The 16168-nt window shown below is 37.0% G+C and overlaps 1 protein-coding gene across 1 annotated transcript in view; it reads right to left on the minus strand.

Moving 5' to 3' along the window:
* The window catches only part of LOC6652588 (pikachurin), a 568882-nt gene that overhangs the window by 292608 nt on the left and 260106 nt on the right, over positions 1–16168 (minus strand). The window contains exons 5-10 of the mRNA XM_015176487.3: positions 8141–8253; positions 7699–8045; positions 7452–7641; positions 7256–7392; positions 6982–7199; positions 6851–6926 (exon numbers count right to left, since the gene is read on the minus strand). Coding sequence (XP_015031973.3) covers positions 6851–6926; positions 6982–7199; positions 7256–7392; positions 7452–7641; positions 7699–8045; positions 8141–8253 — 1081 coding nt within the window. The remainder of the gene's footprint in view (positions 1–6850; positions 6927–6981; positions 7200–7255; positions 7393–7451; positions 7642–7698; positions 8046–8140; positions 8254–16168) is intronic.

The raw sequence follows: 16168 nt of genomic DNA on the forward strand, positions 1-16168 counted from the left end.
CTAATATTTCTTGGCTTGTTAATGATAATCTATCTTTCTTAATTCCGTCATCTCAACATGTTTTTCTTGAGAGCCTACTTGAATGTCCGCTATATCAGTTGAATTCTTTGCTTTACTCTCCTTGATCTTGTTTTTATACCATACACCCATAGGATGAAATGGTATATTAAAGTCGCCAACATGTATGTAACAGGCAGAAGGAAGCATCTCCGACCCCACAAAGTATATATATTCTTGATCAGGATCAACAACCGAGTCGATCTAGCCATGTCCGTCTGTCCGTCCGTCCGTCTGTCCGTCCGTCCGTCCGTCCGTCCGTCCGTCCGTCCGTCCGTCCGTATGAACACCTAGATCTCGGAGACTATAAGAGCTAGAGCCACCAAATTTGGTATGCAGTCTCGTGTAGTATGTACGCTTATCGAGTTTGTTTCAAATTTTTGCCACGCCCCCTTCCGCCCCCGGAATTTACTAAAAAAAGATTTTCTTAAAAAGTATAACAGATAGAAACATCAAATTTGGTTTGTATACTCGTTTAGTTAGCGCGCAAAAAATAATTGCTCCAACTTTTTGCCACGCCCCCTTTCGCCTCCGGAATTTACAAAAAACTGATTTTCTTAAAAACTATGACAGCTACCGACATTAAATTTGGTATGTAAGCTAGCCTAACAGACGCGCAGACATTGACTATTTAATCATTTTGCCACGCCCATTTCCGACCCCGCAAATTAAACAAAACTGATTTTCTTGAAAACTAACAAAGCTAAAGTCACCAAATTTAGTATGTATACTGGCTTAGTATGCGCGCAGAATATATATATTTTAATATGTTGCCACGCCCACTTCCGCCTCCATAATTTAGAAAAAACTGATTGGCTCTTGCAATTTTTTGACCATCGCGAACAAATTCAGAAGACTAATTAATCTTATCTATTTCTACCAAACTACCAAATTTTATTGAAATCGGACTAGAAACATGCAAAATATGCGTATGAACGTATTTTGCTACGCGATGCATAAGGGCAGAATTGGCCGTTGGCTAGTGGCGGCGCTAGAGTGCTCACATATTTGTAGAGTGAGCGAGATAGCATATGGTATGAGGCATGTTAAAACAATTTAATAGACATCCATTTGGTTTTCGAAATTTTAAATATTTGTTTCACCTGGTGTATGGTATACCCAAGTCGGCGAGACGACTTACTTACTTCATTGTCTCTGATCCCAATGTTAGTGCTGTATCCCGAACACAGCCGCTAGTAAAACCTGAAAATCCTTATCACCCTACCATTGAAATTACTATTTCTTACAATTCCGTTACTAATTCATTTAATAACATCGCAAATTCTCGTCGTAGATGTTTTCGTAAAACAAATTTCAATCTTCTGAATAGCCTTATTTTCTTATTTGATTGGTCATTTCTATTTGAGTGCTGCGATATAGGTTGTGCAGTGAAGTTTTTCTAGTCTGCTCTTAATTCTCTAATTGATAAATGCGTTCCTTATGTGAATGTCTCTACCGTCTCCAGCGCGACAGTCTGGTTCACACGTAGGCTCCCTAATCTCCGTAACATTAAATCGAGATATTTTAAAGGATTTAAAAAAACTGTTTCGCGACTTGACTATGCAAATTACTGTATAGCCAAATCTCAATTTTGTCTTTTAAACACTCAATGCTACAATAATTATATCGTTCGCTGTAAGGTTGAATTTTATAAGAACCCCAAAAGAATTTACAACTTTTTTAATTCCAAATGACGCTCTAATGTACTACCTTCCACCTTCAGACTTAATGACCAGACTGCTAATAATGATTCAGATATTGCAGATCTGTTTGCTAAATTCTTTCAGTCGACTTATTCTACTACTGTTTCGGAACCCACACCCTATCCCTTTTCAATCCCACATTTAAATTGTATGTTTTTTCCTAGTATTACTGAAGACTGTATTATCTCTAGCTTGTCATCTATGACGTCTTCCTTCGTTCCCGGTCCTGATAATATACCTAGTTGCATCCTTAAAATGTGTTCGAATTCCCTATCTAAGCCTTTATCTCGGTTATTCTTTATATCGAGTGAGACTTGTAGCTTACCTGGTATTTGGAAGGAGTCTTTTATTATTCCGCTTTTTAAAAAGGGTAGCAAATCGGATGTTTCTAACTACCGTGGCATTGCCAAACTTTCGGCAATACCTAAGCTGTTTGAGAAAATTATTACGTCTTCCTTTCAACACCTATCCACATCCACTATTTCTCCTTGTCAGCATGGCTTCATGAAAGGTCGTTCGTCGCTTACTAACCTTTTAGAATTGACTACCCTTGTACACCATGGCTTCCGTAAAAAGTGTCAAACTGATGTTATTCATACTGACTTTAGTAAGGCTTTCGATACGGTTGATCATTCTATGCTTCTCGCGAAACTTAACATCATGGGTTTTTCCCCGAAACTATTGGCTTGGTTAAAGTCGTATCTTATTGGCGAACCCAAAAGGTTTTTTTCGTTCCTCGATATCTAAAACTGTTCGAGTTACGTCAGGTGTACCCCAAGGCACTCATCTGGGCCCACTGTTATTAACACTGTTTATAAATGATTTGCCTTTGGCCTTGGCTCATTCACGCGTGCTCATGTTTGCGGATGACGTCAAGATTTGTTATTCCTATAATGATCCTTCTTTCCAATAGTACTTGCAATCAGATCTCAATGCGTTATGTGATTGGTGCCACGTTAATAAATTACACCTTAATGCCTCTAAGTGTTCTTTTATGACTTTCAGTCGTTTGTCTCCGTTTCTAGCTCATTACTCTATTAAGTCTGTTCTGTTAGATTGTGTACCATCATTCAAAGACTTAGGCGTTATGTTTGACGCAAAACTTTCATTTAATGTTCATATTTCTTCAATTGTCAATAGAGCATGCAGCCTTCTTGGCTACATTAAACGTTGGGCCAAAGAGTTAAGATGATCCCTATGTTACAAAGGTATACACTTCGTTAGTTCGCCCTACTCCAGAATATTGCTCACCAGTGTGGAACCCGCAATATGATATTGAATCGGTACAGAAGCAATTCCTTAAGTTTGCGTTACGCGGTTTTAATTGGGACCCGAGTCTTCGCCTACCTTCTTATTCTGACAGACTTCTTCTTATTAATCTTCCTTCACTTTACAACCGTAGGTTCGTTTTTGGCATTCTCTTTCTCCATAAACTAGTCAACGGCGAAGTCATTTCTACTAATTTACGAGATACGCTATATTTTTGTGTTCCCTCACGTCGGACCAGAAACTTTTTTCCTATTCACCTTAGTAGTTAGTCTGACTAACTACTCTGTTCACGAACCCTTTCGTGTTCTTTGCCAATCTTTTAACAACCTTTCGCGCCTTGTTTCTCTTCATCTTTCTGTTACTTCTCTTCGCGCTATACTTTTTTATACCCTTGCAGAGGGTATTATAAAATTGGTCAGATGTTTGTAACGCACAGAAGGAGACGTTTCCGACCCCATAAAGTATATATATTCTTGATCAGCATGAGAAGCTAAGTCGATATAGCCATGTCCGTCTGTCCGTCTGACCGTCTGTCCGTCTGTCCGTCGGTGCGTACGCGTTTTACTCAGCCATCTTAAGAGCTATCGGGATGAAATTTTTTTTGGGAGCTTTTTTTTACCCGGGTGAGATAAAGTATGAAAATCTTTGGGATCGGACCACTATATCATATAGCTCTAGAAGAAACATTTTTGCAAAAATTGGAGTATCCCCATGAAATTTACCAATATGATAGTAATAGATATAAAATCTCAGATCCCAAAATTTGAATCTGATCCGATAAATAGAACACAAGTTACAGTCAATATAAATCGGTTCAAACGCTGCCGGCAGCGCTGCTTGCTGCCTACTACTGCCATCATCAAATCAACAGAGCACACGCATACACACACAGACGCAACGCTACATGAACTGTATGTGTATGCGTGCCGTGCTTTGCTTAGAAAATGATGGAAGAAGAAAAACTTGTGGTAAAAAGAGAAATAATATTTTGTTTGTGTATTGATGAATTGAGTTGCAGGGAAAGAAATTTCAAAAAGGAAAAATATTATTGCCAAGTATACTGCAAGGGTATATAAACTTCGGCATAGCCGAAGTTAGCTTCTTTGATATTTATAATCTACAACGAAACCGCTGAATATATTTTGGACTTGGGTTGCTTGCAGCTCATCCCTGACCACATTGGCACAAATAAAACACATCCACAGTGTCGGGGATGTTCAGTTGTATAAAAGGCTAAGTTTACTTTCTTCAATTAATTGCTATCTGTTTTTAGCTTAAGTTTTTTCGTCGATTGCTATGGTAATTGACGTAAATAAAATTAATAAATAAATAAGATTATTAATGTAATTGGATTCTGTTAATTCCAGGTGCAGTATCAATCTCTCTGCTTCTTTATAAATTTTTGATTTTAAGTACCGCATTTGCTCCATTGTGGATACATTTGACTCATGAAATTGATGCCATTTCAGATAATGCCCATCAAATTTTGAAATGGGAATTTTAGGCAGTTGCAATGATTGTATCGATTGAAATCCAGGCGGTAGTTGTATCACTACAATTTCTGCTGGTGCCACTCAGAATTTAAGCATTGCATTTTCTGCGGCCACAAACGTAGTTATATGATATGCGGCTTCAGCAGGATTTTCTGCTAGTCGATGAATCTTGAATCTTGTAATCAATTTTTTCTTCAGGCACTATTTGACTTAACATCCTGGACAAGGATTCGAGCAGCACACTTTGCTTGTGCACCAGTGGTTGGATCATGACTCGCTCTTCCGCTCTTTGGCGAGCTTGCCTCTCTAGTTTTATATTTGCAAAATGGTCCTTCTGATTGGAAGGATTAGTTACAACCGCCTGCATGTTGCTCAAATAGTCCGTTACAAAGTAGTCATCTTCTGTTGGCACGTTGTTAGGTTTGTTCATCAACTCCTGATGACTTTTTTCAAAGTTCACTCACATGTACTCCATTAGCTCAAGTTTCTCCTCTAATCATGATGGCTTCGTTCTCCTAGTTAATTTTATTTCCAATATTTCTATTCTTTTTACACTGATGAGCGCCCAATAGTGACTGGTGTAACCAATTTTTTGAATTTCTTTTATTTGTTATATCTTTTCAAAAATTGCTGACTGATGCCAAAACTATAGTACTCGTGCGTACTACCTGGGTTATTGACAGTTTCCTTCTTTTGTCGTTGACAGATTGGTCGCCTGAGTTGACCAAATATTCTCACTTGATGATGGTTTGACCAAGTTTGTTATTTTTTCAACTGGGAGCCGTCAATGTCGGGGTCACCAAAATGTTCAATGAAAGACGTTAGTAATTCTTGGTTTGATTTACTGTTTATTTATTTGTAGCTTAATGCAGCTTAATCGAGAGCACCTTGCCAGCATCTTTGACTCGATTCTACGACAGTTAATAAGTTTTAAACTCGCTGATTATTCGTTCTATCTGTCCAATTGCATGAGTCGATCCTGTTGCTGTAAGGTTCAGTTTAACATTTTGTGTGGAACGAAAAACGGAGAATTTAGAACTAGAAAATATCTACCTGCGTCGACTATGATGCGATTCGGTGCCCTAAACAGGGAAATCGACGATTAAATAGCCTAATGCAGGTCTCTGTATCTATTTTAGGTGTGTGATAAAGGTGCACAAATTTGTAAAGTTATCTATCTGAACTATAACATACTCCTTTAGGCTACTTTTCCGCTTAACTTCCCAATTATGTCCTTTGCAATACAATATAGCTCAGACTGAACTATACCAGAAGGTGACTTGGCAGTCCTACAAGTTATACAATTACTTACAAACATGACAGATTTGTTAATTTTATCAAACACATAATATTGGAAAACTGTATCGAGTGTTTTTAGCCATCCAAGATGCATAATCGACTAATGCACCTGATTATGACGGTTTACCTCATACCTCAGATGAGGTAAACCGGTAAACATAGTGTCCTACCATATTTTTGAACTATACGGTGCAGAATGCCTTCTAGTATATCATAAGTTTTAACTAAATCATCTGGTAACTCGTCAGAGTTATGTTTAGTAGTTACTAATAATTATTTCAACTATATCTGCATCTCGTTGTTGCTCTGGCAATAGCCAATCACTTGAGATTTCAACCAAGTTTACCTGTTTTTAAGAAAGTTTGGCTCAATTTTAATCTTGGTTCTGAAGAAACTGGACTTCTAGTTTTCTTTCTCTATACTGAATTTCGAAGTTAAATGACTGTTGTATGTGCAAAAATATTGATACGCCCCCGGATTCGAATATCCTTGTAATTTTGTACCTTGTGCAATCATATTTAAACTTAAATTTGATATTAATATCCAACAACGTATTAAATTTGTTCGAATTCTGATTAAAATGAAGTAAGTAAATCGTTTCGATGACTTCGGTAAACCATGCACCAATTGAATAAATATTTTAGATTTCGAAGACCAAATGGATGTTTATTAAATTATTTTACATGCCTCGGTCACTCTTTTTCCATAAGGCCGGAGTTGGCTGTTTTCTGGTGGCGGCGCTAGGGTACTTGAGTGAGCAAGATGCTTGTAAAAAACATGTAAACAAATTTTGTTGTAAATAAAATACTGCATTTTAAATATTGCAACTTATTGCCTTACATTTAAGGTAATTCAATTCGTTTTGATTTCTATACTAAATCGATACCTATTTGAAAGATTTTGGGATAGACCTAAATCAAAAGTTGGAGCAAAACCATCAGCTAGTGCGTATCAAATAGAATTTGTATGTCTTGTATTCTGTGCTTAAAGAACATCGACAATTTAAACAAAATTTTGAATTTATCTTACCTTAAGCACTGCCAACCGAGCAGTTCGAGAGATATGGATGCAATGCCATAGTCCCATAGTAAGAGCATGGTCACTTCTGTTGGTTAAAATAAAAATTATAATGATTTTTTTCAATACCATTCAGAACTTACCGAACTAGCGCCGGCCCCGAACCCAAATCAAACGTGAATTCGACAAAACCTTTTTTTAAATAAACAGCTATAAAGTCCCCAACACTTTCAGGCCCTGAGTACAATATCAAACCATCCTCTTGCTCAGGCTTTAAAATAATCTTTAATTCCAGCCAGATCAATGCGCTGTCCCTAAGAGGAGCATATCGCAAAAAAGAAGATCCATTGAAAGCCGGAACCTGTTTAAATAAAAAAATGATTTGTAATTTTCTGATTTGGTTATATAAATACCAACTTGTAAATCCAATCGTATCTCACAAAGGTCTCCTACAAATCCTATGGGACATAAGCAAATGGCTCCTTGGACCGACTGTAAGCATTTCCCACCATGTTCACAAGGATAATGTACACATTTATCTGTAGAGCATTCCTCTGGGCAACAATTGTAAGTGAAATAATTCAGGGTGAATAATTCTTTTTTCTTTACTTACGTATGTCAAAGCCATTAGTGACATCGCCTAAGGGATGTCCAACAAATTTATAATCATGCTCATTTGCTACAAAACGACGTATACATCCAGAAAATCCTTCCGCTATAGGTAGACGTTCACTTATCCCTGTTATATTACCAACACCACCTAGAAATACAGGTTCACGAAACGTTATTCGCGAAAATAAACCCTAAAATAAAATATGTTTATAATTTCCGTAGGAAATCTTATTTTAATTTCATATTACGTTTGATCTATCCTGTACTTTGGTACCTTGATTAAGCACCAACCATGCATCCCACCGATGTCTATATATTATCACTGAGTTCCATTCATTCAGCGAAACTGTCTCCCGTGATCGCACGCTGCCCACACCTGAGCCACAATCGAACCAAAACTCCACAAATCCTTTGTTCAAGAGTAACGCCATAAAATCGCCTGTTAGATCATCACGTTCTCCACTTAGCAAAACGATACCATCAAAAGATTCAGGTCGAAATTCCAAGCGCAATTGAACATGTTTATACGCTCCATGTAAAGCAGGGAATGCCAACCATGACCGTTTGGTAAAACGCGGCACATGAACACGCATATCTTTAATAAACGATTAGGGAAAATATTGGATATCAATTTAAAAAAATAAAACTGTCTTATGAAACAATTAAAAAACAATAATACAGTCAACATACCCTCTTGACATTGATTTCCCGTTTTTCCAAAAGGACATAAGCAACGAACGCTCAAAAAAGTTGACTCTGAGGCGCAAATACCATCCGAACCGCAATCCAGCTTACATTGTGAGCTTGTAAGCAAGCAAAAAACAACGATATTTTGTTTATAAGATAAATATGTATAAAAATACAGAGAAGCTAACTTCGGCTATGCCGAAGTTTATTTATCCTTACAGTCGTAAACATAATTTTCACATTTATAAAATTTTTTTTTGTCCCAATGCATAAATGCATTAATACACATGCATAACCGTCAAACAATCAGTCTGACCCGTTCTATTCTTGGCTCTACCCTGAAGAACTGTGCAACCCAATTGTATGTGTACATACATATGTACATATATCAGTGATCGATACTTATCAGGACCGTAACTGTTATAAGGTATTTATAAAAAAATCAATAATAATAATTATGTTGCAACTTTTTCCATTTAACTCAAAAATAAGTCTTATTTTTGATTTTTAAAATAAAACTCAAGAGTAACTTTTATTTTTGATTTTAATTTTTTCCCTCAACCCATACCTGTTATTTTTGAGCAAACAAAAAAAAAAAAAACAGAGGGGCGGACTAACTTCGACCGCGTCAATGTTTGTATACCATTGCAACTTTTTTGGTAACTCTTTCCTTACCTATAGCCATCAAAGTGGAAATCGTTTTATCTAAAAAGGCTAATATTTGCGAAGATATTGATCACAGTCACTGTTTTTGACCGATCGTTCCAATGGGAGCTATATGATAGAGTACCACTTCAACCCCCGCGGAGATAAGACGTGCTATTACCCGATCACCAAAACCCAGTTTACACAAACAAAACAATAAGCTCACCAGCAATTCTTAACAAACAAATTTCAACCGCAAAACAAACTAGCAAAAAACCAAAAACCAACACACGCTACAAACAGCATAGCGGGGCTCAAGCCCACAATAACAACCATGCACGAACCACCGGACGTAAGCAGACCAATTGGCAATTACAACAACAGCAAACTAAGCGAACCCAAATACATTGTTTGACGGCTCCCTTCTCGTCAAAACAATCAACAAACTGCAAGCATTGAAACTACTCAAGCTTACCAAAATTTTGAATACGGAATTTACGGCAACAGAACACAAAACACTCAACTCAACCAAAGGTGTGATATATTGTAATGAATTACGCAACATACATGAAACTGAAATTCTACAGGAATTAAAGTCACAAAATGTAACGGAAGTAAGGAAAATATTGAAAAGACAACAAAATACTACTTACCAAGGAGGCGACGCCTCCAATACATTAATAGAAACCGGACTTATCACATTAACCTTCGAAACACACAAACTACCCGAAACGATAAAAATTGGCTATGAAACAGTCCGCATCCGACCCTATATACCACTTCCACTCGATTGCAAAAAGTGCCTACATTTTGGACATCCTACTTCCATCTGCAAAAGCAATACAACATGCAAAAACTGCTCACAAAAAAAACCAAAAAAACAAAAAAAAAAAAAAACTCTTATGCATCAAATCACACTGGCGATCTAAAAATTAGAATCTTTACCAAAGACAAAGGTCATCAACTTTCCACTAACTTTAAGCCCACGAAAACAAAAATAAAAACCAAGCTACCCAACCAAGCAAACAAAAACCAAACCACAAACAACAGCTACAACGAATCTATCTAAAACAAAAAAAAACCAAACTTAACTTAACTACTTAACCTTAACTCAAATCCAAAACAAATTAAAATAACAATGCTAAATATTATACAATGGAACATAAAAGGATACACAAACAACTACAATGAACTTCTAATTATAATCAACAAACACTCACCACAAGGTTTTTGCCTCCAAGAAACTCACATTTACTATTTATTTATTTATTTATTTATTTACGTCAACTAACACAGCAGTCGACGAAAAAGCTTAAGCTAAGGACAGATAGTAATTAAATGAAGAAGGTAGCTTAGCTTTATACACAACTAAACATCCCCGGCCCGGTGGAGGTGTTTTATTTGCACAAGGTGCCAGCTATGCCCCGATTCACAGCCAATGTGGCCAGGGATGAGTTGCAGCCAATCCAAGTCCAGAATATTTTCATTGGTTTCGCTGTAGATGATTAAAAAGTATAGCGCGAAGAGAAGTGACAGAAAGATGAGGAGAGATAAGGTGAGAAAGGTTGTTAAAAGATTGGCAAAGAACACGAAGAGGTTCGTGAAGAGAGTAGTTAGTCAGACATCTACTAAGGTGAATAGGAAAAAAGTTTCTGGTCCGACGTGAGGGAACACAAAAATACAGCGTATCTAATAAATTGGTAGAAATGACTTCGCCGTTGACTAGTTTATGGAGAAAGAGAATGCCAAAAACAAGCCTACGGTTATAAAGTGAAGGAAGATTAATAAGAAGAAGTCTATCAGAATAAGAAGGTAGGCGAAGACCCGGGTCCCAATTTAGACCGCGTAGCGCAAACTTAAGGAATTGCTTCTGTACCGATTCAATACTACGCTGGTGAACATCATATTGCGGGTTCCACACTGGCGAGCAATATTCTAGAGTAGGGCGAACTAACGAAGTGTATAAAACCTTTGTTACATAGGGATCATCAAATTCTTTGGCCCAACGTTTAATGAAGCCGAGAAGGCAGCTTGCTCTGTTGACAATTGAAGAGATATGAACATTAAATGAAAGTTTAGGGTCAAACATAACGCCTAAGTCTTTGAATGATGGAATACAATCTAACAGAACAGACTTAATAGAGTAATGAGCTAGGAGCGGAGACAAACGACTGAAAGTCATAAAAGAACACTTAGAGGCATTAAGGTGTAATTTATTAACGTGGCACCAATCACAGAACGCATCGAGATCTGATTGCAAGTACTGTTGGAAAGAAGGATCATTATAGGAATAACAAATCTTGACGTCATCCGCAAACATGAGCACGCGTGAATGCGCCAAGGCCAAAGGCAAATCATTTATAAACAATGTAAATAATAGTGGGCCCAGATGACTGCCTTGGGGTACACCTGACGTAACTCGAACAGTTTTAGATATCGAGGAACGAAAAGACACCCATGATGTTAAGTTTCGCGAGAAGCAAAGAATGATCAACCGTATCAAAAGCCTTACTGAAGTCAGTATAAATAACATCAGTTTGACACTTTTTACGGAAGCCATGGTGTACAAGGGTAGTCAATTCTAAAAGGTTGGAAATAGTGGAAATAGTGGATCTGGATAGATGTTGAAGAGAAGACGTAATAATTTTCTCAAACAGTTTAGGTATTGCCGAAAGTTTGGCAATGCCACGGTAGTTGGAAACATCCGATTTGCTACCCTTTTTAAAAAGCGGAATAATAAATGACTCCTTCCAAATATCAGGAAATCTACAAGTCTCACTCGATATAAAGAATAACCGAGCTAAAGGCTTAGATAGGGAAATAGAACACATTTTAAGGATGCAACTAGGTATATCATCAGGCCCGGGAACGAAGGAAGACTTCATAGATGACAAGCTAGAGAGAATACAGTCTTCAGTAATACTGGGAAAAAACATACAATTTAAATGTGGGATTGAAAAGGGATAGGGTGTGGGATCCGAAACAGTAGTAGAATATGTCGACTGAAAAAATTTAGCAAACAGATCTGCAATATCTAAATCATTATTAGCAGACTGGTCGTTAAGTCTGAATGTGGAAGGTAGGACATTAGAGCGTCTTTTGGAATTGACAAAGTTGTAAAATCTTTTGGGGTTATTATAAAATTCAGCCTTACAGCGAACGAGATAATTGTTGTAGCATTGAGTATTTAAGAGACAAAATTGAGATTTGGCTATACAATAATTTGCATAGTCAAGTCGCGAACCAGTTTTTTTAAATCTTTTAAAATATCTCGATTTAATGTTACGAAGATTAGAGAGCCTACGTGTGAACCAGACTGGCGAGCTGGAGACGGTAGAGACATTCACATAAGGAACGCATTTATCAATTAGAGAATTAAGAGCAGAATAGAAAAACTTCACTGCACAATCTATATCGCAGCACTCAAATAGAAACGACCAATCAAAAGAGAAAATAAGGCTGTTAAGAAGATTGAAATTTGTTTTACGAAAACATCTACGACGAGAATTTGAGATGTTTTTAAATAAATTAGTAACGGAATTGTAAGAAATAGTAACTTCAATGGTAGGATGATAAGGATCTTCAGGTTTCACTAGTGGCTGTGTTTGCGATACAGCACTAACAGTGGGATCAGAGACAAAAACAAGATCAAGGATTCTTTTAGAACAGTTAAGGAAAGAATTCAACTGATATAGTGGACATTCAAGTAGGCTATCAAGAAAAACATGTTGAGATGAAGGAATTAAGAAAGATAGATTATCATCAACAAGCCAAGAAATATTAGGCAAGTTAAAATCACCTAAAACTATAAGAACATCCCGATCTTTAAGACGACCAAAAATAGTTCGTAAAGCATCAGCATGGTGCACGTAGATCATGATATCAGAAGCTGGAGGAATATAAGAACAAGAGATATATAGGCTAAAGTTAGAACATGTAACTTCGACGCAAATAAACTCAACACCTAAGGGGAGATCAATCGGCACCACACTTGAAGACAGATTCGAGTTTACAGCAATGAGTACTCCACCGCCACGACGACCAATTGTAATGGTATATTACCATTTCAAATACCTATCCCAATAAATTACCAAATGTACACCAACAAAGCCAACAACCGATTTGTCGGAGTAGCAATACTAGTTCATAAACCACCTTTGAAACCATCGCAGTAGAAATTATATCTCAAACAAAAATTAACATTCTGTCAACATACATACCTTCAAATAAAACCTTCTCACTAAACTCCTTAAACAATAACTTTGGAGCCCTCACCAACAATATACTTGTCGTTGGCGATTTCAACAGCTGGCATCATAGCTGGGGATCACCAAAAGACAACAAAAAAGGAAGACTTCTAGCCAAATTTATCCAGAACTCAAATCTCACGATACTCAACAACGGCTCCCCAACCCACCTCTCAACCCACAACACATTTACCCACATTGACCTATCTCTATGTTCCCCCCAACTCACTCCCTTTACCAATTGGAAAACAATCGATGACCTTCATGGGAGCGATCATTTCCCAATCCTAATTTCTTTATTCTCAAAACAACAACCAACCAATTTTTCTCGAACATTTTTTAAAATAAAAGAAGCTGACTGGACAACATTTACTAATCTTACTGACAGTACAAACCACCACGTTCCTAAAAACCCAAACATCAATAAAGGATCAGCAAACATAAGAAAAATAATTTTACAAGCTGCCCATCACACTATACCACAAACATCCTCACAGCATTTCAGCAAGAACACTCCTTGGTGGAACAAAACCTTGAGTAAGCTTCGGGCACAGAAATGTAAGACTTGGCAGGAATTTAAACGCTTTAGCAATGTTGGCAATCTATTAAAATACAAACGAGCCAATGCGCTCTTTCGAAGGGAGCTCAAAATTTCAAAAATCAACTCCACAACAGATTTCACCTCGACAATTAATCCCAACACGCCCCCCGAAAAAATTTGGTCTAACATACGTCGACTTTGTGGACTTAACCCAACAAAAAGTATTCACTGCATCGCAGACACAAACATACTAACGACAGATACAACCTCTATAGCCCACGCCTTCGCTCAACATTGGTCCAACCAATCGAAGGACGAAAGCTTTAACTCGAAATAAGTATTCAGAAAAACCAATAAACTACACACCCATCCCTTCAGCACAAACAATTGAATCAGATATTACACAGATAGAACTTCTATCTGCACTACAGTCCCTCAAAGGAACAACGCCAGGCCTAAACCGTATAACTTACCTTATGATTAAAAACACCTCTTACTCAGTAAAAACCAGAATCACAGACCATTTCAACAATATTTTTAACAACTTTATTCCTCAATCTTACAAAACTAGCCTAGTAATCCCTATCCTAAAACCTAACTCAAACAAAACAGTAATAACCAATTATAGACCAATCTCACTGAACTGCTGTTTATTAAAAGCATTGGAAAAAATCATAGCCAAACCTTTTTGGTGGTTTGAATAAAAAAACAATTGCAATTTCGGTCATCCTTTTCCTTATTGCTTACAATAAACTAGCAAACACCATCAGTCTGCAAAAAGAAATAAAATTCAGTGCCTATGCAGATGATTTCTTTCTAATTATCCCCCTCAATAAACAAAAAAACCTAACGCTCAATCTGGACAACCTCTTCTAAAATATTCAGGAATGGTGCTTATACTCAGGAGCAGTATTGTCACTAGAAAAATGCCAACATCTTCATATTTGCCGAAAACAAAACTGTGTTTGCAGCATATCATGCAACCGCATCCAAATCCTCCTAGCCTTCGAACTCAAAATCTTAGGACTAACAATAAACAGCAAATACAGATGGGACCCACATATTAAAAATATCCAACCAGCGTTAAACAACAAACTGAATGTTATCAAATGCATAACAAGTCTGCAATACACACACACTGATCAACATAACAAAATCTATATTGATATCTAAAATAGACTACGCTCGCTTCAACGCTCAACAAGTCTAAATCTTTGCTTAACGTAGCAATACGCACATCACTTGGCGCCCTACGATCAACACCCATATCAAACTTACTTTTCGAATCAAATATACCCACAATAGAACAACAAAGAGACTTCATTACAACCACAAAATACAAAACACTACTTAACAGTTCAAAATCACCAATCTACAAACATATTAAGCAAAGTAACAGAAGTAAAATGTATAAAATATCATCGACATTAGAAAAAATCATACTGTTATGCAAAGAAAACCATATCCCCTACCTCCCGCTCCCAAACAGAGCAATAACTCCTTCATGGACTTTCCCTACCATTATAAACACTACACTACAAAAATACAGCAAACCCAATACACCGACGACTATTTATAGGCGGCACTTCCTCGATCTCAAGGCTAAATACAACAATCACACATTTATATATACAGACGGCTCGTTGCAACACAACACTGCTACCTTTGCCATTACCACCGAAAAGGAAACCTTACAAAGAGGTATACTACCGCACTTCACATCAATACTATCAGCCGAAACCATAGCCATTCTTGACGCAATTAAACTAATTCAAAGTAGAAAAGGTAACTTCGTATTTTGTTCTGATTCTCTTTCATCTATAAAATCTATCGGGAACATTGACAACTTTTATCCAACATTAATTAGGAATCTGCTTACCAAATCTGCACTCAAAATAAAACTTTTTTGGATCCCCAGCCATTGTGCCATTGAAGGGAACGAACTTGCCGATTCGGTAGCTAAGTCTAAAATCTACAGTCCGTTACATTGCACCCCCAAATTCAACACTAAAGACATCAACAAATTTCTTAGAAGCAAAAATATTCAACATCTTAGGAATAACATTGAACACTGCAATAGATGGTACCAACAAGTCAACACTAGCCTAACGAACTCAAGACACTATCTAAAATCATTTAGCCAAAACATAATAACACGTAGAGACCAAATAAAAATAGTAAGGCTTAGACTAGGACACACACGGCTCACCCAACATGTATGTATCGACCCCAACAACATCACCCCATGCCCAAACTGTTTATGTACAAGTAAACTCAACATTACCCACATCCTTAAAGAGTGTCCAGCAACCCAGCACCTTGGGAACCAAATTTTTAAAAATACCTGCCCCCTTTCCAAACTTTCAAATCCCACTCCAGAAAATGCATCCCAAATAATCCAATTCCTTAACCTTACACAAATATACCACTTATTGTAATTATAAATATGTTAATATGCAAATATGTAAATTTGTAAATTTGTAAATTTGTAAATTGGTAAATTTGTACATGCGTAAATTTGTAAATCTGTAAATATGTAAATACCAAGCCGAAGGCCTTAGCCGCCAGCGCTTTAGTTCATAAGTTAGCAATAGCTTT

The sequence above is a fragment of the Drosophila willistoni genome, unplaced genomic scaffold, assembly GCF_018902025.1.
Source record: "Drosophila willistoni isolate 14030-0811.24 unplaced genomic scaffold, UCI_dwil_1.1 Seg171, whole genome shotgun sequence".
Taxonomy (NCBI): Eukaryota; Metazoa; Arthropoda; class Insecta; order Diptera; family Drosophilidae; genus Drosophila; species Drosophila willistoni.